This window comes from Jaculus jaculus, chromosome 2 (genome assembly GCF_020740685.1).
Source record: "Jaculus jaculus isolate mJacJac1 chromosome 2, mJacJac1.mat.Y.cur, whole genome shotgun sequence".
NCBI classification, from domain to species: Eukaryota; Metazoa; Chordata; class Mammalia; order Rodentia; family Dipodidae; genus Jaculus; species Jaculus jaculus.
The window spans coordinates 197,903,663-197,925,592 of NC_059103.1; the positions used below are offsets into that span (position 1 = coordinate 197,903,663).

At 49.8% G+C, this 21,930-nt stretch overlaps 1 protein-coding gene, 1 non-coding gene and 1 pseudogene across 3 annotated transcripts in view; 1 reads left to right on the forward strand and 2 right to left on the reverse strand.

Moving 5' to 3' along the window:
* Window positions 1-21,203, reverse strand: part of Dennd3 (DENN domain containing 3) — an 83,409-nt gene extending 62,206 nt beyond the window's left edge. For both annotated transcript variants that reach the window (XM_045143756.1, XM_045143755.1), the window contains exons 1-5: window positions 21,102-21,203; window positions 8,365-8,644; window positions 7,043-7,158; window positions 5,736-5,875; window positions 530-641 (exon numbers count right to left, since the gene is read on the reverse strand). In XM_045143756.1, the coding sequence (XP_044999691.1) occupies window positions 530-641; window positions 5,736-5,875; window positions 7,043-7,158; window positions 8,365-8,644; window positions 21,102-21,203 (750 nt within the window). The remainder of the gene's footprint in view (window positions 1-529; window positions 642-5,735; window positions 5,876-7,042; window positions 7,159-8,364; window positions 8,645-21,101) is intronic.
* LOC123458984 lies at window positions 11,001-11,105 on the forward strand. The gene has a single exon (XR_006635917.1). It is a non-coding gene; the product is annotated as a U6 spliceosomal RNA (small nuclear RNA).
* Window positions 15,129-17,731, reverse strand: LOC101595915 (annotated as a pseudogene).
* Window positions 21,204-21,930: the final 727 nt, after the last annotated feature.

Genomic DNA, 21,930 nt, shown 5'->3' on the forward strand with positions numbered 1-21,930 from the left:
TACATGTGGATGATAAGGAACCAACACAACTTCACTGTGAGACCCCTGGGTCTTACAGGATCCAGTTGTATGCCTGGAAAGTGACCCAAATTGGGAAGTATTCATTAGTGAAATAACATAGTGGTGCTTATAAGAGGAGCAGAAAGCAACACTCTAGGGGGAAGGACTAGCAAATTAAATACAATAACCATTACTCAAGACAAACAAGTGAAAAACCAGCTCCACATGTAAGTAAATTAGAAGGACTTAGGCTGAAGGCTAGTTGTCTACATAATCCCTGGACAGCAAGCTAACACTGACTTGGACTGTTGTCTCCAGCCCTGTGATCATGAGCCACTCGGCACAACTGAAGTCTAGCTGTTTAACGGTTCTCCTTTAGAAGTGTAAAAATGCACCTTTAAGGCCCTGGAGAACAATTTAAACCTTGCTAAAGCTTCAAAGCATTTAAAGCATTGTTGGCATCTACCTTTTACTGTTTGCCAAAAAAAAAAAAAAAAAACAACATAATTTAATTCCAGATTTGACTTACCAAGTGGAGCGGGCCAGGCGGTGGGCTCGGTATTAATGACAGTCTTGCGGCAAAGTCTTTTATGCAATTGTCAACTTCAAAATCTTTACAGAGCTTCAGGTGAGTCAATAAACTGGAATCACAAAGAAATTAAGCCACACAATAAAACAGCACTCTGAGCATCATCCTCGGCCGTGTTTCCAGGGCTGATTGGAGCCAGGCCTCACGCAGGAGGGTAAGTGCCCTGGCTGAGCCCCATCACGGCGTCCTGCACTTCTCAGCAAGCAGAAACCAGCGAAGCGTGTGCGTGGGCCGCTCTGTTCTTCTCCTCACTAGTCACAGGAAACGGGCTCCTGGCTGGTACTGCCCAAAAGAACCTGGGGTAAGGGTTTGGAGGGGAGGCCTGGTCATCCTACTTCTTGCTCTGAGTGCTAATCACATGTGTGTGCAAGTTGTGAAAATGGCTGGAAATGTGTGTTCATCATTAGGAATTGCACAAAAACAGAAACTTGAAGTAAAGTGGTAAAGAATGCATTCATGCTTTTTGTTTTAAAGGTTTTTTTTTTTAACTTTTTTTATTTCATTTTATTTGTTGAGAGAGAGAGAAAGAGAGAACGGGTGCACCAGGGCCTTTAGCCGCTACAAACGAACTCCAGATGCGGGCGCCACTTTGTACACTTGGCTTACATGGGATCTGGGGAATCGAACCTGGGTCCTTTGGCTTCACAGGTAAGCACCTCAACTGCTAAGCCATCTCTCCTACTCTGCATTCATGCTTTTTAAGTACATGGCTTTCAAATATAAGAGGATGCCCAGTGCTGTAAAACCAGAACCCAAAGGCAGGCCAGCCTGGGCTACATAGCAAGTCTGAGGCCACCTTGAAAACCCTGTCTCCAAAAAATAAAAAATAAATTAAATAAAGTAACAAAATAAAGTAGGTAAGCAGTAGCCTGGGAACAGAGACTGGAGACTAGGGTGAAAACGCACATGCTCTGCACTGTGGAGGTGGCCATGCAGGGCTCACATTTACCAACGTGCACCTACCACACTTACACAAGTGAGGTTACCACAGTTCACCTGTTACACACCTACCATACACTTACACAAGTGAGGATACCTCAGTTCATCTGTTACACGCCTACCATACGCTTACACAAGTGAGGTTACCGGAGTTCACCTGTTACACACTTATCATACAAATACACAAGTGAGGTTACCACAGTTCATTTGTTACACACTTACCATACACTTACACAAGTGAGGTTACTACAGTTCATCTGTTACACACCTACCATACACTTACACAAGTGAGGTTACCACGGTTCATCTGTTACACGCCTACCACACTTACAGAAGTGACGTTACCACAGTTCATCTGTTACATGCCTACCATACACTTACACAAGTGAGGTTACCACAGTTCATCTGTTAAACACCTACGACACTTACACAAGTGAGGTTACTACAGTTCATCTGTTACACACCTACCACACACTTACACAAGTGAGGTTACTGCAGTTCATCTGTTACACACCTACCATACACATACACAATGAGGTTACCACAGTTCATCTGTTACACACCTACCATACACTTACACAAGTGAGGTTACCACAGTTCATCTGTTACATGCCTACCATATACTTACACAAGTCAGGTTACCGCAGTTCACCTGTTACACACCTACCATACACTTACACAAGTGAGATTACCGAAGTTCATCTGTTACACACCTACCATACACTTACACAAGTGAGGTTACCGCAGTTCACCTGTTACACACCTACGACACTTACACAAGAGAGGTTACCACAGTTCATCTGTTACACACCTACCATACACTTACACAAGTGAGGTTAGTGCAGTTCACCTGTTACACGCCTACCATACACTTACACAATGAGGTTACCGCAATTCATCTGTTACACACCTACCATACACTTACACAAGAGAGGTTACCACAGTTCATCTGTTACACATCAATAGAGCCAATCTTCAGAATTTTGCATGCAGAAAAGTTCGATCACCCCTCGGCACCTGCAGGGTCTGTGCCCAGCACCTCCACAGATGCTCAGGTCCCCATATAAGATGGTGCACACTGGCCAAGAACCTGCAGTCAGTCTGGTGCACTTTACACCACCTAGAGATGACTTAAGAGGACTCCTTCCCTGTAAACATTGCGCAGACAGCATGAGTAATGGGCTGCAGGGCAGAGGAGAGGCTACTCATATTCAGTACAGATTGGAATACTTTTCAGGTAGTTCTGACATGGGATCTGTGGATGCAGGTGCGAAAGGTAACTGCTCAGGCAGAAAGTCACATGCACAGACGGACACATGCCCGGGGTCCACCTCTTTGGAGAATTTCAGGAATGCACACTCTAAAGGGTATTCTGACAGACTTGTTTGTACCTTGCCTGCCTCACTCATTCCTTACACAAGTATGTTTGAGGGTCCATGTGGCACATGCCCTGCACGGGTCTCCAAGTCAGTGGCAACTTGGCCCTGAAAAGGAACCTCAGACCAAGAAAGAAACTGACCTTGCCCAGGGATCCCTACAATAGCCCGAAGGATACAACTCAGGGAGGGGACACAGCGGAAGAGAGAGGCACCCACAGGGTGCCACTGTTCAGGCAGCCCCCAGGAAGAGCACCCCCGCCTGTCACTCGCCACATGGTGGGTCTGAACATGTTCCCTCAACACAGCAAGACACCCACAACTCAAAGCACTTGTGTTCTGTAAGAGCCAAATGTTAACTGTTTGTGGAGCTAATCCAACAAACTTGCATTGTTGTAAAAACTCTAATGGTAGCAAGGTAGAACTTAAAACGAGAACTATCCATAATCTACTTCCTCAGACCCAGGAAAATGTGTTCACCCCGTGCGTGCCCACAGAGACACGGCATGTGTGTCACCTCTGTCACAGAGGAAAATCCTGTAGCCATGTCACATTTTGTTTTGTTTTGTCTGTTTGATTATCAGACAGGGCCTCATACAGCCCAAGCTGGCCTCAAACTAGTTAAGTACTCAAGGATGACCTTGATCTCCTGATCCTCTGACCTCTACCTTCTGAGAATACAGCTGGGATGGTTTGTATTGTCAATTTGACAGGAATTAGAATTACCTATAAGGGATTGTGTAGATTAGGTTAGCATGTCTTCAAGGGTTATCTTGGCTACATTAATTGACCTGGGAAGATCCACTTTACCTGTGGGCAGGCAGTCTTGCCTGTGCCCTTGGCGGTACAGAAAAGAGAGGGCTGGCAGGGCACCAGCCTTCGTTACTCTCTGCTTGCTCCCTGTGGCCTGCCTCAGGCTGCCCCGCACTCCAGCCAGCACGCCTCCCCCCATGACAGCCTCTGGCTTTGGAGCGGTCAGAGAAATAAACCCTTTGCTTCCCTAAGTTGCTTCTGGTCAGGGATTCTGTCCCAGGAACGAGAAAGCAACAGATACAACAGGTGTGGGCCACCGTACCCAGCGCATGCCGTGTTCTGCATCTCAGTCATTTGCTCCTCTCTAGCCATGTTTTCCAGTTCTTTTTCTTTTTTAAAAAATTATTTTAGTTTATTTTATTTACTTGAGAGTGACAGACAGAGAGAGAAAGAGGCAGAGAGAGAGAGAATGGGCATGCCAGGGCCTCCAGCCACTGTAAACAAACTCCAGACGCGTGCGACCCCTTGTGCATCTGGCTAACGTGGGACCTGGGGAACCGAGCCTCGAACCGGGGTCCTTAGGCTTCACAGGCGAGCGCTTAACCGCTAAGCCATCTCTCCAGCCATGTTTTCCAGTTCTGACAGTGTAGCAATGAGTGTGGGAGGAAAGGAACTCAGGACACGTGACAGTGACATCACACACTGGCACTGAGAAGGAGGGCTGCTACTGCCAATTGCAGGTGTACAGCGAAGAGGTGCAAACAGCGCACTTCCCACATGTCATTCTCAGTGAAGGGCATAGGTCAGGAGCTGGACAGAAGAGGAACACACAGCTGTCTGCCTTGAAGCTTCCTTGGACAGAAAGAGCTTTCGACAAACAGCCATGCCCTGTCTCACTGACTCTGCTCTACAGAGACCCTGACCATCTACAGCAATAAAGTAAGAGGCTAGCCCAAACTTTGACCAAAGCCAGCTCTGTTCAAAAGCAAATCATGAAAGTGCTAGAAATGGACCTGTGGATGCTAGAATCCATGCAGTGAGATTCCTGCTTAGCTAGTGTGACACTTGCCTTAGCTGTAACCCAGGTGCAGGGTCAAAAACAAATGTCTTCAAAAGAGCCCACATGCCATTTGGTGCCTCACCCCAGTCGGCTCTTCAGCCGCACAATAGGGGAGCCCATGTGAACTGCCATCTTCTGTCTTTAATGAACCTGAACCAATTCCAGGATCATGACTTTTTGAGTGCCTAAGAAAACAGCTCTCTATGCCCCCACCTCACAGGCTCAGGGACAGGATTGGCGCCCCACCTCACAATCACAGCCTTTAATAGCAAGCACCCAGCGAGGTGTGCCAAATGCCTTCCTGGTATTTCAGAACCCTTTCTCCTCACAATCCCACTGCAGACATTACAGATGCTGCCCAGATTCCATGCACCTGTAGACACCACTGAATCATGTCATAGCAGATGGCAGCCCGCTATTCCCTCTGTCACAGGCCTAGAGTGTCTCCTGATATGCCTCCCTTTTTTGTTTCCTTGAGGGTTGTTTTTGTTGTTGTTGTTGTTGATTTTTGTTGTTTCTTGTTATATTTTTATTTGCAAGCAGAGAGAGAGAGAATGGTCACACCAGGACCTCCTGCCTCTGCAAGCAAATTCCAGATTCATGTACCACTCTGCACATCTGGCTTTATGTGGGTACTGGGGAATCAAACTCTGATCCTTAGGCTTTGTAGGCAAGTACCTTAACCACTGAGCAATTTCTCCAGCCCTATTTTTGTTGACTTTAAGGCGAGGTCTCATTTTGTAGACCAGGCTTTCCCGTTACTATGTATACAGGATGGCCTTAAATTCATGGCAATCATCCTGCCTCAGCCTCATACAAGGTGCGATTACAGGCATGTGCCACCATGCTGGGGGTCTTCTTAAAATAAAAACAAACACAGCTAAAGCCCTTGGCATGGCTTCTTGCCCTGCCATGTGGTATAGACGGAGGCTCCAGGCTTTCCAGAGTCTCCTATGGTCCCCTGACTGCAGCCCACTGGACCCAGCTCCCAGGGACAGCAAGAGGGCACCAGGCTCACCAGGAGAGGCAGTCCTTAAGGGAATTGTAGTAGGGGAACCGCGACACCACACACACTGCGAAGGGCACGAAGCAGCCGGCTGTGCTCACGCTCACGCTGGGCTCCCAGTGCGTCTTTCCATTGTAGAAACAGTGTTCATCCTAGACAAAGGGCAGTGACACATGTCACCTCCTGGTTGGCCTGAGGGAAGGGAGCCATTCAGGTTTTGTTCTTCAAGGGATGTGGGCGGGTATAACCATAGCTTTGGTTTGGGGACTTGCGGATCTGAGCTACAGGAAAGCCTAGGAGGCAGACACATGAGCTGTTCATCCCCAGCATTTCGTGAGCACACACTGCTCCAGCATCAGGCTGCTCAAGTTCAAACCCTGGTTGGTGTGCGAACCTGGGAAGATCACTTACCCTCTCTGCCATTTCCTTTTCTGTGAATAGTCCCCCACCTCATTACCTGGAGTGAGGATTAAAGGAATCACTCTCTTCGGTTCTCAGGGTCATACCTGGAGTTCCCAAGACCTAACCCATCCGCACCACCCATGAGCATTGGGGGACAGAAGCCATCTGATGACTCTTAACACTTCAGTACAGTCACTGTGGAAACACAACTGCCAAGAAAGGGGCCCAGGGGGGCTGGTGGTCTCCTTTCTTCTGGAAGCCCTCCACAGGCAGGAAGCAGGTCACACTAAGCTTCTGGAAGCCCTCTGCGAGCAGGAAGTGAGTCACGCCACACTTTTAGGTGTGTAATTTTCCTAAAAGCTCCTCAAACACCACCAGATTCACAGTGTGCAATCCTGAACAGAAAACCTAAGATACGGTGAGTAGTCAGCCTACACCAAAGTGCCCTGCACAGCAGGCAAAAGTGGGGGCAATATGCCCACCAGTGGGTAAGTACGATGTGGCCCATCTGAGGCTAAATAAACCCAAAACGCTCTCACAATGGGATATTATTCAGCCATAATATGGATGGAGTACTGCATATACCAGAATGTGGACAAGCCTCCAAAGCACCACACTAAGGGCCAGGTGCCAGGCATACAGTGCCACACATTCAGGCTTCCACCGACAGGAAGTAGGCAGAGAACAAACCCAGAGACAGCATGCAGCCAAGTGTCTGCCAGGGACGGGGAAGGGAAGAGGGCAGTGCGGGCTGGAAGAGCACCCAGGCAGGAGGGATGGCAACGATGGGAGCAGGCAGTGGTGGTGACTGCGTGCACTGAACACACCTGGCGCACTGCAGAGAACGCCTGGTGCACACATTTCACCACAACAAAACATCCCAGCCCAAGCTCAGAGGGCAGCAACGAGCCACCTACGTGCAGAGGTCGGCAGTACTGGGCAACCACGCCGTACGTTCTGTTCCCACAGATGTCGGTGAGCACCAGGAAATGCACAGAGTCCTCCCTTGGCTCCGAGGCCGCACACATGCCCCCTACAGGCAGGAGAGAGAGGAGAGGGCGTTCTGCTGTGCGACGCAGCACGTGCTGGTGGCCTACAGAGCACGTAAACCAACCTTTTCCCAGTGCCCAGCATGTACCTTACCAGTCCAAGAAGCACCCTGCTCTCCATCCCACTCCAGACAGCTCCCTGCCCAATGCCTGCCCATCTATAGCCTCCTCACAGCCCCTCTGGTAGACGGGCGAGGTGGGGCAGAATGGGTGTAGAGTCCAATTGGGTAGTCAGGGTCATGCCTCTGGGCACAGTTATAAATAACCCCTGCAGCCAGAAGAGGGCAACAGGCTCTTGGTGGGAACTAAAGACAGGATCTGGACCAAGTCCCTTGGCTGAGTTAATGTTTCCTATGTCAGGTGGAGACCTAGGCCTAGAAGTGCAAGAGTGGTCCCTGGCTAGCACTAATGAGCCTGGGGCTGAAAGCAAGCTGCATCTCTTCTACTGACAGGGATCGGGGAGGGAGAGGGAGGTGTGGGCATCCTCTAGCTTTAAATGCCCAGACCAAGAGGACTGAGCCCACCCAGGCACAGTGCAATCGCACTAATTGACTCTAGCACAGGGATTGAGAAACTGGGCGTGGTAGCGCACACCTTTAATCCCAGCACTCAGGAGACAGAGGTAGGAGTATGGCTGTGAGTTCAAGGCCACCCTGAGACTACAGAGTGAATCCCAGGTCAGCCTGAACTAGAGTGAGACCCTACCTTGAAAAAGAAAAAGAGAAGAGAGAGAAGGATTCGAGTGCCAAGCCAATCTGGAAAGCAACCTGCAGAGCAAGAGGTGGTCTCAAAAAAACAGTGACCAAGGGCTGGAGAGATGGTTTAGCGGTTAAACGCTTGCCTGTGAAGCCTAAGGACCCCGGTTCAAGGCTCGGCTCCCCAGATCCCACGTTAGCCAGATGCACAAGGGGGCGCATACATCTGGAGTTCGTTTGCAGAGGCTGGAAGCCCTGGCGCGCCCATTCTCTCTCTCCCTCTATCTGTCCTTCTCTCTGTGTCTGTCACTCTCAAATAAAATAAAATAATAAAAATTAAAAAAAAAAACAGTGACCGAAAAACCAAGCCCTGAATCTCATGGCCAGACACCAGAGATGGCACAGGTGGTCCTTAGTGCTGGGGCCTCTGGGATCAGACCACTCAGTCTGGAGCCACACCAGGGCACCACAGGTCTGCCAGTGCAGGAACCATACCTGGGAAGCACAGCTGAGGCAGGGCAAGGAGGTCCACACCACCTGGAATGCTGACGTCCTCAGGATCAGGCCCCCTGGGGTCCCCCGGGGGGCTCTTCCACGCCTCCATCCTGGGCTTCTCTCGCTTCTTCCGGAAGGAGCGCCTCCTGACTTTGTTGAGAGCGGTGCCACTTATGCTGGGGGCCTGGCTGTCCTCTCTACTGGCGAAAGGAGGCACAAAGACAGACAGAACCTCCGGGTCGAGGGAGGAGAGCCTTTTCACTCCTCGTTTCTGAGCAGCCTAGGAAAGGGAAAATGAGAGTCACTAAGTGTCTCCTTTCTCTCCATGATGCCCTAACTGCCTTCCCTAAGCTGCAGCAGAGGGGTCCTGTCCTTGGCACTCATGTCACAGGGACAGCAGAAGACTCTTCCAGGAACCTCTCAGGCCCTACATTCTAGCGACTTATGTAACCACTCAGACTTCAGGTGTGAAACGCGCACCAAGTGTCACGAAGCACCACAGTTCAGAGCTGGGTTCTGTGACGCATAGATCTATCTGTGCAGCAGTCACCTTCTTGTTGTTGGGACAAAACACCTGACCAGCCGCAGCTCATGGGAGGACATATTGACTTCAGCTCACAGTCCCAAGGGGAAGCTTCACCTTGGCAGGGAAAGCATGACACGCCTGAGTGAAGCGTGGCTCTCATCTCCACATAGCAGAAAGGAAGCGGTATCACAGTGAGCCAGCTCTCAATTCCGGGGGGCTGGACAGTGAGCCTCAGGGACTACCCCAGGGACACACCTCCTCCAGCAAGGCTCTACCTCCCAAAAGCTCCACAACTGCCCCAAACTGTCACCAGCTGGGGATTAAGTATTCAAAACACATGAGGCTATAAAGGACATTTCACACTCTAATTACCTCAAGCTCAGGTCAAATGCTAGCTCAGAGACCTTCCTGACAGAACCAAAGACAATTCTGAAGAGATATTCCCACCTCTCTCTCTGTTCTCTTTGGCTATTAGACTACTAAACAAGGCAACATCAGGAATTAGAATTTCCTGGGGAGGAGGGGCTGGAGAGAATGCTTAGTGGTTAAGGCACTTACGCCTAAGGACCCATGTTCAATTCCCCAATTACCCACGTAAGCCAGATGCACAAGATGACACTGGCATCTGGAATTCATTTGCAGTGACTAGAGGCCCTGGCATGTCCATTCATGTTCATTCATTCTCGTTCTCTCTGTGTCTCTCTCTCTCTCTGTCTCTCTCTCTCTTTCCCTCTCCCCCTCTTTCTCTCTTAAATAAATAAAAATTTTTTAAATATGTTTTTAAAGAATTTCCCCAGGAATCTCATTCAAAGAGAAGGAAAAAGCTTAATGGTCTGGTACCAGCCAGAGGGAAATCTTGACTCCAAGAAAAGATTTCACACAGGGCTGACAAGGCATCGGACCACCTTGCAGTAGAGACTAGAGCCTGGACAGTGATGGGTGGTTCCACCCCTGGACCAGGACTGCTTAGTTCTACAGACCTCTTACCCTCTACTTAAACTTAAACCTCACATTAACACCCTGAAGACAGATGTGGGACGGGAGGGGAGTGGCCACTGAGCCTTGTTCTGTTTCTATATGCACCTCTGCACAAACTCATTCACCAGCAACACACCCTCCATGCTCACGGGGACGCCGCCCACAGTCATCCACCGTCCAATCGGGGAAAGGAACAGAGGAGTAGGGAGGCTCAGATGGACACCATGCAGACACATCCCTTCTCCGCTAGCCCACACAGCCCCTTTGAAGCGGTAAAAGGGGCACAGACATTTAGCCCAAACTCTTTTGATCTCACATTGGGGTAGGAGAAATAGCTCAGCCACTGAGAGGTCTTGCTCTATAAGCATGAGGGTCTAAGTGTCCAAGAACCCCCCTGACTTCGATTCCCTTGCACCCAGGTAAACAGCTTGTTATGGCCACGCACATTGGTAACCCCAGCCCTGTGGTGAACAGAGTATCTTATCACTTGCAAGCTCAGGTTCAGTGAGAGGGTGACGGTGCCGGGCATTCGCTGCCATGATGGGCTGCAACCCAGAAAAGTGAGGCAACTAGAAGTTGAGTAATATACTCTGTCTCAACTACATGGATGAGTGACAGAGAAAGACACCCAACATTCTCCTCTGGCTGTCACAGGAGTACACAGAGTACATGCACCTGCACATACGCACCTGGACATGCACCATGCACATACGTCATTCACACATAAAAATTAAAATAAACTCATTGGAGGTCTGAGGTGTGACTCAGTGGTAGCACGCTTGTCTAGTATGCGTAAGGCCCTGAATTCCATCCCCAGACCTGCAAAAGAAGTGCAGGGTTTTAAAAACCTCTTATGGGTCCATTCTTTCCCCAGGTACAGAACATGGGCTGAGCCTGCAATTTCTTCCCTATCAAAAGACGATGCCCTGAGTGGCACAATTCGGGCTGCAGAGCTGGGCTGAGCACATGGTTCTGCCATCTGCCCTCAGAGCTCGCAAAGACGGAGGCCAAAATGCAGTCTGTAAGCTGGACATGGTGACAGCCACCTTTCTTCCCAGCACTCAGGAAGACAAAGCAGAAGAAGAGTTCAAGGCCAGTCTGGGATACATATTAAGACCCTGTCTTAAAAAGAGTGCTCGCTTGGCAGCACATATACTAAAATTGGAACATACAGAGATGGTTAGCATGGCCCCTGTGCAAGGATGACATGTAAATTTGTGAAGCGTTCCATATTTTTGAAAAGAAAGCAAAATGGCTCAGCAGTTAAAGGTGTTTACAAAACCTGCCGGCCCAGGTACAAATCCCAGCACCCAAGTTAAACAGGATGCACAGTGGCACATGCATCTGGTCTTCATTTGTAACAACAAGAGCCTCTGGCATGTCCACACATGCACACCCCCCTGAATAAATGAATGAATAAATAAATAAATGCAGTTTTTTTAAAGTAGCTAGCATGTATGAAGGCCAGGGTCTGGTCTCCAGCAACACCCGAACTGGGCATGTGCAGATGCCTGTCAGGAGGTAGAGGCAGAAGGACCTAAAGTTTGAGACTTCCTCAGCTACAGTAAGGCTGAGGCTAGTCTGAGCACATGAGACTTTGTCTCAAAAAAAAACAAAAACAAACAGAAAAGCAGTCTATGAGAGGAGGGAGTGGCTTGGGTGCTCAGCTAGTTAAAAACCAAAAAGTCGGGCTGGAGAGATGGCTTTGCATTTAAGGCACTTGCCTGCAAGGATAAAGGACCCAGGTTCAATTCCCCAAGACCCATGTAAGCCAGATGTACAAGGTGGAACATCTATAGTTCATTTGCAGTGGCTGAAGGCCCTGGTGTGCTCATTCTCTCTCTCCCTCCCTCCTTCCCTCTCTCTCTCCCCCCCCCTCCTTACTTCCCCCTCTCCCCACCCTCTCTTTTCCAAATAAATATATATTTTTTATGAAGTCTAAACTAGGGCTTCCTGGAAATACAGGAGACAGGAAAACAAGTGGCAGCCAGGCAGGGGCGAGGTGCAGGCAATAAAGGGTCTCTGATGCCCCAAGAGCAATGAGTCTCCCCAGCAAGAGCAAGGGGACAGCTGAGCGCACTGACGCCATCAACACGTGGCAGGCAGGGAAGGAGGCTCAGGAGCTCAAGGCCAGCCTCAGCTAAGAAGTAAGTTTGAGGACAGCCTAGGCTGCAGGACATCCCATCCAACAACAACCAAATAAAGAAGATCAGAGAGGGTCAGTGGTTAAAGGTACTTGCTTGCAAAGCATGATGGTCCTGAGCTGGATTCCCCAGTACTCACATAAAGCCTGACTCACAAAGCGGCACATGCAATCTGGAGTTCATGTGCAGGGCAAAAAGCCCTGTCACACCCATACATTCCCTCCCCCTCTCTCTCAAATAAGTAAGTGAATAAGTATGTATTATTTTAAATAAGGGGAGCAAGAGGGAGCATCCCCTGAAGGTACTTCACACCAGAACCATGTTTCATCAGCAAAGACACAACGCGCCCCACGCATCCCTCGGCTCTCTTCTCTGGGTCCCCGCGGCTCTGGCCTGCCCCCTGAAGGCCTCTCCTTTCTCAGAGCATAGTGATGAGCCCCAAACCTCAGGCTCCTGAGACCACTTCTTAATTGCACATTTCTGTTGATAGCAACAAGCAGACAGCTTCCAGGCTCCCGTGCCAGCTCAGACCTCTGCATTCCCAGCTGCCTGTCTGCGTGCTCAGCTGAGCATCGGGAGTCCATTCTGGTTCAAAAGTCATGCTGCTAGCTTCCAAAAGCTGTTCTTCCACCTCCGCTTTCTACAATGAAGATGGCACCATCTGTGTATTGGGACCTGGGACTCCTCCAGCCTGTTGTTCACTCCGTCATCCACCATGTGCAGCCCCCGAGGGCCTGGGCAAGGCCTCACCGCCATCTATGGCATCACGTGTGCAGATCAGCACCCACACAGACTGCAGCTCAGAGTGGGTTCAGATAAACCAGGAGCACATCCGCCCAGGGTGCTGCATGAGAATGAAGGCACTTCACCCAGCTGGCCCAGGGCACCTGTACCCACTCAGCTGAAGACAGGTGCTGCCTTGTAGCTAGTAACCAGCCAGGTGCCTCGAGGGAGAGGGACGCACTGCCATGGTCTTCCATACATCATCACTGCTTATCTTCCCATGTACATATCACGTGTGTGTGTGTGTGTGTGTGTGTGTGTGTGTGTCACAAGAGCATGTGTCTCTGAGCAATATTCCAGTGAATTCCAAAGCCAGGGGGCCCCAAAGACACACACAACTCTCCCGCTCAGGGGCCTTGAGGCACACAGCACCTCTGCGATGCTCTCTTCACCAGTCAGACCGTCCGTCGTTACTCTGTTCCCACAAGTGGCACACTCGGGTGATACTGTCCCTTGGTCCACACTTCTGGCATCTGGTGACCTCAGAAGCAGCTCAGAGTGGATTGCATCACACCAAAGCCAACACCTGTCATCCATCCCGTCTTTCCCTTTAGTCACATCCACATGTGCACAACCCAGTCCTGCCAGGAGCAGAGACTGGAGAAGCACTGGAGCTTGCTGATGGAGAAACAGCAGCTCTGGGATGAGTGCATTCAGTGTGAGACTGTGTCTCGAAGAGGCAGAAGGAACAGAAAGAGGAGGATACCCAATGTTCTTCTCCGGCCTCCGCACCCACACACACAGGTGTACACATCTGCACACACATGTGCCTACATCACACAGAACACACACACACACCAGAAAGAAATGATGTGCTTAAAACCCAAGCTACTGTCTCAGAATGACACACGTAATGGACATCACTGTGGTCTTGTCTGATGGGATTAGCAATGCAGTCTCACCATCCACAGGTGACAATGAACACACAATGAAGGAAACACGAGAACAGGAAAGCCTTCAAGAGCTCTGCACAACTCAAAAGTGGCACTTCCACACAGCCCAGGACCAGGCACTTCCCTCTGTCCTCTATGCAAATGTAAACTCAGAAAATTTTTAAAAAAATTTTTTTTATTTATTTGCAAGGGGAGAGAGAAAAAATATAGGTGCACCAGGGCCTCCAGCCGCTGCAAACAAACTCCAGATGAATACACCACTTTGTGTATCTGGCTTTACATGGGTACTAGGGAATCGAACCCAGGGTGTTAGGCTTTGTAGGACAAGCACCTGAACTGCTAAGCCATCTTTCCAGCCCTAGGACATTTTTTCATAATGCACTCATCCCTTTAAACTGTTGCCTTGCAATTTAACTTAGCAGTGGGGCTGACTTCTCTGTTCACAGCTGTATAGTATGACTCCACGCGACAATAACGCATCTACCCATCCCCTCAGAAAGACATCAGGGTCTCCGTGAATGTCTTATCATAACTGGGGAGAAAACAGCAATGAGTCTTGCCACTGAAACGGCTGCACACAGTAGTTTCTTTGTTGGAATAAATTCCTGGAAGCGTCCTTCAAGAGTGTTACTTGGTGATTGATACCTATTTCAGCTGTCCTCACCTCCAGGCTAAGAAGACAGCTCAGGGGCAGGGTGGTCAGGGCTGGGCGGAGTTCTCAGTTGTTAGAGGTGCTGCTGTATAAGCCTGACAACCAGAGTCCAGGTTCCTGGCACCCACAGAAAGCTGGACACAAGCAGCACACAGTCTGTTGTCCTAAACATGCCTCCAGCGATGGGAGACCAAGAGAGGAGAACCCCACAGCTCAGGGCCAGCTAGTTAGCCTGGCACTGGCAGCAACAAGGTCGAAGGTGAGGATTGATACCCCAAGGTGCCCTCTGATCTTCACCCATGCACAGTGGCCTATGCATGCCACATGTACACACACACACACACACACAAACAGGTTAGTGCCCACAGATTATGCCAACACCAAGACTGTTATCTATGCCAGCCCAAACCAGGCACTGAGGGTTATTTCCTACTCTTCTGTCCCCAACACTGACTTATTAAATCTCTAGCCAACAGCATCACTTTATTTTATTGAGGTAGAGTCTCAGTGTAGCCCAGGCTGACCTGGAATCCACTATGTAGTCCCAGGTTTGCCGCAAACTCAACAGTGATCCTCCTACCTCTGCCTCCCAGGTGCTGGGACTAAAGGTGTGGGCTACTATGCCCAGCCAAGTCATCATTTTGCTGTTGCTGTTGTTTTTGTTTCAAGGTAGGATTTCACTCTAGTCCAGGCTGTCTTGAAATTCTAATTCCAGGCTGACCTCGAACTCACAGTGATCCTCCTACCTCTGCCTCCCAAATGCTGGGATGAAAGTCATGTGCCACCATGCCCACAGCCCTAAACCATCATTTTTTTATGAAGAAAACTTTTTTCAAACTTTTTATTTGTGCACATTCAATTGAAAAAAATAACTCTTTCAGTTTCTTTGGTGCCCATATTTAGCATACAAAAATGTAAAAGACTACTCACAAATAAAACACATTAGCGCAAACTGGAAAAAAATAACAAGAATAAAACAATTTAAGGTAGTGCACACTGTGACGGCTCTGCTTGTGGGGACGTGAGAATTACTGTGAAAATAAATAGAAAGTCCTGTTGTAAAAGCAGCAATGTCATGTCTTGTAAACTTCCTTCTTAGATCACAGCACAGTTGGACGTAGAATCCGAAGGGACCGGGTTCACGCTGCAGCCGAGGGGTGAGAGTCTTCCTCGTCAGTTACTGTTGTTCCAGTTTTCCTTTGAGTCCAAGTGTGCAGCAGGTTTTAAAAGGTGCTCAGTTAGAGATTCTAACCAATGAAGTGATGATGAGTTTAAAAAATTTCTTTCCTGCTTTCAAACATGAATGGGTAAACCTGCTCCATGGTAGCAGCCACAGCCTTTACACTGGGCCCTGTTACTGCGATGCTTCCTGTTGAAAACACCTGCGACGCAGCCCTCAGAGACTTTATTCGACAGCTCACGGCAGGATGAGGTTCAGGTTCGTAACTGGCATGAGGTCTACTGTTCTTTGTGAATTCTGGCAAACGGATTTCAAAGGGCATGTTACAAACTGCCAAAACATTCACAACCTTAAAATCTGTAAAAATTACCTGAAACCTAGTTTCTGCAGACTGCAGGCTAAACGCCTGGCACCAAATTTAGCTGCTTCTTTACTTGTTGCTCCAATGCAAATTAATTTTTCCTGAGGACCAAATCGTAGCTGTAATTCTAGGTTTTCTCAACCTCATTAATACTTTCCCAACACCACGCTTATAAATTACATTTGCTCTCTCCAAAGCAATTTCCCTTAAGTTCAAATGGCATCCTGTTCTAAAAACAGACCACATTTGTAATTAAAATGTCCAATGCAACATCACTGTCTGCATCCACTGGGGTAGTTTAAAAACTGTTTCCCACCACAAAGATCACACCGTGGGAAGACGGGGCAGTCGCAGAGGATGTGGTGGCAGCAAAGGAGAAGCTGGGGGACAAGGATGAAGATGAGCTGGTAACCCTCCCCCCCAGTCTCCAGGGAACTCCCGCCCCAGCCGGTTGCTAGGAGCCCCTGGGGCCCAGGCTCCTGTCATCCGTGCTCTGTTCCAGGTACAGCCAAACCATCATTTTTTTTTTAATTTTTATTATTTATTTGAGAGCGACAGACACAGAGAGAAAGACAGATAGAGGGAGAGAGAGAGAATGGGCGCACCAGGGCTTCCAGCCTCTGCAAACGAACTCCAGACGCGTGCGCCCCCTTGTGCATCTGGCTAACGTGGGACCTGGGGAACCGAGCCTCGAACCGGGGTCCTTAGGCTTCACAGGCCAGCGCTTAACCGCTAAGCCATCTCTCCAGCCCCCAAACCATCATTTTTAAAAAGCTAACTAAAGGCAAAACCAGAAGCATCCCAACTCGCTGAGTCACAGGCTTCCTTCTAAACTGTTTCACAGTGGCACTGCTATAGGACTGGCTGTGATCAGTGAAAGAGAAAAGAAATCCACAGATTTCTTTTTTAAAAAAATATTTTATATTTATTTATTTATTTGACAGAGAAAGAGGGAGGGGAAGAGAGAGAGAGAGAATGGGCGCACCAGGGCCTCGGGCCACTGCAAACAAACTCTAGACATGTGCGCCCCCTTGTGCATCTGCTAACGTGGGTCTTGGGGAATCAAACCTGGCTCCTTTGGCTTTGCAAGCAAGCACCTTAACCACTAAGCCATTCCTTCAGCCCTCTTCAGATTTCTTAATGCTCCAGAACTTAGCCATCCAACGTGGTGGGCAACAGGTGGCTACTGAAATGTAAATGAATGAAAACTAAATGAAATATCAAATCAAACTCCTCAGCACAGTAGTGTTATTTCAAGGGCTCAATGGCCAACATGGCCAGTGACTACTGTGTTGGATGGCATGGATGGAGACCGCTGAGAGCCGCTGTCAGGATGTTCTACTGGACAGTGCTGCCCACAGAAATGAAAGCCACAGCTCTTCACTGGAACCAGGAAAGGTACCTCCACACACAAATGACCAGGTCATCTGCCCCAGGGAAGGCGTGGTGAGCATACTCCCAGCCCCTCCCAGCCAGGGTTCATGGTTGAGGGGGAGTCAGGTAGCTCTGGTAGGCAGTGAGGGTGACGGGGCCCCTGAAAGCATCCTTGCAGTCTCCTCTTTGCTAGAGATCAAGTAGGATCTGACATCTCATCTGTTCCCTAGATCTGTTCTTCCACAAACCACCTGGGCCCCTCCTAGGAGGGAGGTCTTCTTCCCAAGACTTAATCCTAACATTGTGGTAAGTTCAGCCCCCAGAACTTGGCATCATGTCTGGCCTCTTCCTGAGACAGCCCCTAGCCCAGACCAGTCAGCTGTCTCTGGCTCACCTGAGCGGGAAGGTGGGGCCCACCACCATAAGGTTATAACACGTTTACAAGGGGAGGGCATCCTCTCTTGGCGGATGCCCATCACTCGCAGGTTCTGGTGAGTCTCCCCCAACCCCCGACCCCGACTCCCACATGGGCTCTGTACCCCCCTGGCCCCCACACAGCAGTAGCTCCTAGCACTTCCTTTTCTTTCCTCTCAAACTCTCTCTCTGTTTCTTCCAGGCCCACCATGTGGGCTCGCAGACCATATGGGTGCATTCCTTTTCTTCCCTTGTCTGTACTTCCCTCCATAAATGTGGTAATTTAATGATTATCCTTTTCAGTCTTTTTATCTAATTCTTTGGTTAGAAGCAGACATGAACCTAGGATTTGGGGTTCCAGAACTCTATTCCTGAACCCCTAACACCCCGTCTTATGGTGACTCTCCTCACATCATAGCAGCAATGAAAGGATTGGTCCTCAGCCAAAGAATGGAGGAGATCACAACCTACCCTAGGCCACAAGGGGGGCTGACTGGTTCTGGAATTCTCTGTCACCACTCCCAACCAAACAAACACTAGCCCCAACTCCACTTAAGAAATTAAAAAAAAAGAAAGAAAGAAAACAAAGAATTAGGGTAAATCCTACCTAAAAAATAAAAAGGGCAGAGCACTCTCACCCTCAATTTGCCTTTTTTTTTTTTTTTTGGCTTTTCTAGGTAGGGCCTCCCTCTAGGCCAGGCTGTCTCAAGATGACCTCGAACTCACAGTGACCCTCCTAACTCTGCCTCAAGGGTTGGAATTAAAGGTGTGCACCACCATACCTGGTCTTAATTTGAATATTTCTGGTGCTCTGGTCTTGTTTTCATGTTTCACCAAACAGGAATGTCTGGACCACACAAAAGTGTCCTTTTCTTTCTTTCTTTCTTTTTTAAAGACACAGTCTCATTCCATAGTGAATTCCAGGTCAGCCTGAGCTAGAGTGAGACCCTACCTGGAAAAACCAAAAAAAAAAAAAAAAAAAAAAACCAAAGTGCTACAGTATTTCAAATGTAGTTGAAAATATCTAAAATAGCCTATCTCCTTTAAGCCATGGTTTCAGTTTTGATGTGTGTTTGTTTTTCTGATACCTTTTGTGTGAGATCAGTATATCTGGTCGATAATCCTTTGAGGTATATAAAAAATCTCTCTTGTCATGTGGCAGATTTGGCTATTTGATGGTTACTTATTATTAAGATTGTTGTATGACAAGTAAGCTAACACCATAGTGTTTTATAATTATCTTATTTGCTTTCAAAATGTACCTGTTTTATATAAGCAATGAAGAAATAATAAAGACAAAATAAATACAAATAGAGTGGACAAAAACACCAGTTCACCATACAGAGAAAAAAAAAAGACACAGTCTCATGTAGCCAAGGCAGGCCTCTGCTACGTAACAGCGGCTGGCCTTGAACTCCTGATCCTCTTGCCTCTTTTGCTCAGTTGATTGGTTGGTTTTGTTTAGGGAGATAGATTTCACCCTATACCCCAAACTGGCCTGACACACTCTGTGACCTAGGCAGGCTTCAAACTCACAGCAATTCTCCTGCCTTAGCTCTCTAAGAGTATGTGAAAATAGAAACAAGGTACCCCATCAAGGTAAATATCAATTTCAAAAGGTAAAATTATTTCAATAGCCTTAAATAGCAGGGTTGCTGGTACCCACCTTTAATCCCAGCACTTGGGAGACAAAGGTAAGAGGATCACCATGAGTTCAAGGCCACCCTGATACTACATAGTGAATGTATCAGCACTAGAGGGAAACTCTACCTCAAAAAAGAAAGGAAGGAAGGAAGAAAAAGAAAAGAAAGAAAGAGGTATTTGAAAGAGAATATCTATAAGAATAAAAATTATACAAATAAAACTAAACTGCATGCTTAGTTAATCGCAACACTATGTTGATTTAGAAGTGGAATTGGGCTGGAGAGATGGCTTAGTGGTTAAGGTGCATACCTGCAAAGCCTAAGGACCCAGGTTTGATTCTCCAGGGCCCACATAAGCCAGATGCCCAAAGTGGCATATGCATCTGGAGTTCTGCAGTGACTAGAGGCCCGCCCTCACACACTCTCTCTCTCTCTCCCCTCCCTCCCTCTCTCTATCTCTAACAAATAAATAAATAAAAATAAAATATTTTTTAAAGTGGAATTACTTCAGAAATTTAGTCATCTCCTCACTCCTTTTTGCCTGACCCTACGCTTTCTCCTGTGTGGCAACATCCTAGCAATCTTGGAGTCGAACATAAGTGAAGCTAAAGTGAACCAGTCTCCTCTCCCCCAAGCCCGGAGGGGGACTTCCGATTACAGCGTTTAGGAAAGTACCCCTGTGCCTATGGCAGTGCACTCTGAGCAGGCAAGAGGCACGCTGTGACATCCAGGAAGCAAAGAACTGTCCAAAGACCACAAGTGAAACCGGGGTATTTCCTGTTCTAACAAAAAGGAGGCAATGTCATAAGGCCAGCTAGAGAGAGAAAGAGATTACCAATTCATTCATAGGAGGGTTGCTGAGGACTCAGAGCGCTACAGGGGGCACCATGACGTTTAGGGGGAACCAGGAGTGAGACCAGTGGAGGAACAAGTGAATCATTTCCATATGGAGTAATGCAGTTTGTATTAGTCAGATTGGCCCAGGGCAGAAACTACGCGGACATTAACACATTCATGTGTTTACTTCCAGCAATGGTTCACCTGCCTTGCAGACATCCCTTCTGCCTGAATTACCCCCGGACAGCCAGCCATCAATCAAATACTCAGGCCTTTGCCTTCCAGAGGATCTGTCCAGATCTCTGGGCCGGACACTAGGGAACTCTCTGGAGGAAATGACAGTTATTACAGACATGCTGGGTCAAAAGGAAAAGAGCTACCAATGGATTCAAAAGAAAACCTGGGCTTCCAAATTAAGAAAACAAGGCAGAAATGGGGAGAGCAAGCTATTCTGAAGGCGCTGTCTTCGGGCGTCTTTGGCTGCGAGGGGAAAGCGAGGAGGAAAACTGCTGGGCGGCGCCTCACCTCTATAAATTCGGAATAATCAAAGCTGGCAGTTGGTCCTGAACCATGCAGTGAGGGAGGGCAAAGCACCTGACCGGGTTAATGGGAGAGCATCCGGTCCCGCCGAGCATGGACTCCGGGGTCCCGCGGGGTCAGCGCCCGGCCCCGGGTGGCATCCTGGGTCGGAGGAATGCAGCGAGGCCCGAGGACGCGGACGCGCTCCACCGCGTGCCAGCGCTCCCGCGGGACGGCGACCGCCAGCTGGTCACCAGAGGGTCCCCGGGGGCCTCCAGCAGTCACCGGTCTGCGCGCCCGGCAGGATGACGGTCCCCGTTCAGAAGACGCTGAGCCGCCCCGCAGGACGACGGTGGCCGTCCGCCGTGCACTCGGGATGCGCGCGGGCCGAACCCGCGCTCCCGCCCTCCGCCCGGCGCCCCGCCGCCCTCACCTGCTCCAGGCCGCGGAGGCTGTCCCGAGGGGCGCCCACCAGCGCGCACAGCTCCAGCAGCCCCGAGGGCGGCGACGGGTGCCGCGCAGCGGGCTCCGCCATGGCCGCCCCGCCGCCGGCCGACTGGGCGCCTCCGCCGGGTCCCGCGGGAGCCTCGGGCCGCGGCCAGCGAGAGCCGTCCTCGGGACCCGGACGGGGCCTGGGAGGGGCGGGGCGCCGGGAGGAGCCTGGGGCGGGGCTTGGGCAGGCACGGGGCGGGGCTTAGGAGGACCATGCTTGGAAGGACAGGACGTTTACACCTTGACCCGAGGGACCTGGAGATGGGGGGGTTTCTGGGGGGGGCAAACAGAACTGGGGGGGCGAGGCTGCGTCTCCAGCGCGGTCCTCATTTCCAAGCCGGCCGTGGGTCGGGCGCGTGCGCCGCCTGGCCGGCTTGGTCTCCTCCCCCGGCACGGGGAGGAGTGGGCGGGGTCCCCAGGTGCTGGGCCACGTCACCCGGCTCCCCCGCCCCGCGTCTGCTCGGGCTGTCCCGGGAAGAGCTGCGGGAAGGGAAGGGAAGGGAATGTCGCGGTCTGTTCCGGTTAGTAACGCTGCCTGTTTAACCGCGGGCTTCCAGAGCCTAAAAGGCTGAAGCAGGGAACAAGGGGGTGGGCGCTGCCACCTGGAGCAAGGGGAGCTTCGAACCAGAGACGGTCAGCCGCACACCTGGTCCCTGCCCGGTGGACCTCCTCCAGCTCTAGACTGGTCCCACACGAAAGAGCTGTCTACTGAGCCTGGATAGGACCCAGGTCCTGGTCCTGCCACCCGGCTGACCATTCCCCTGTGCGTC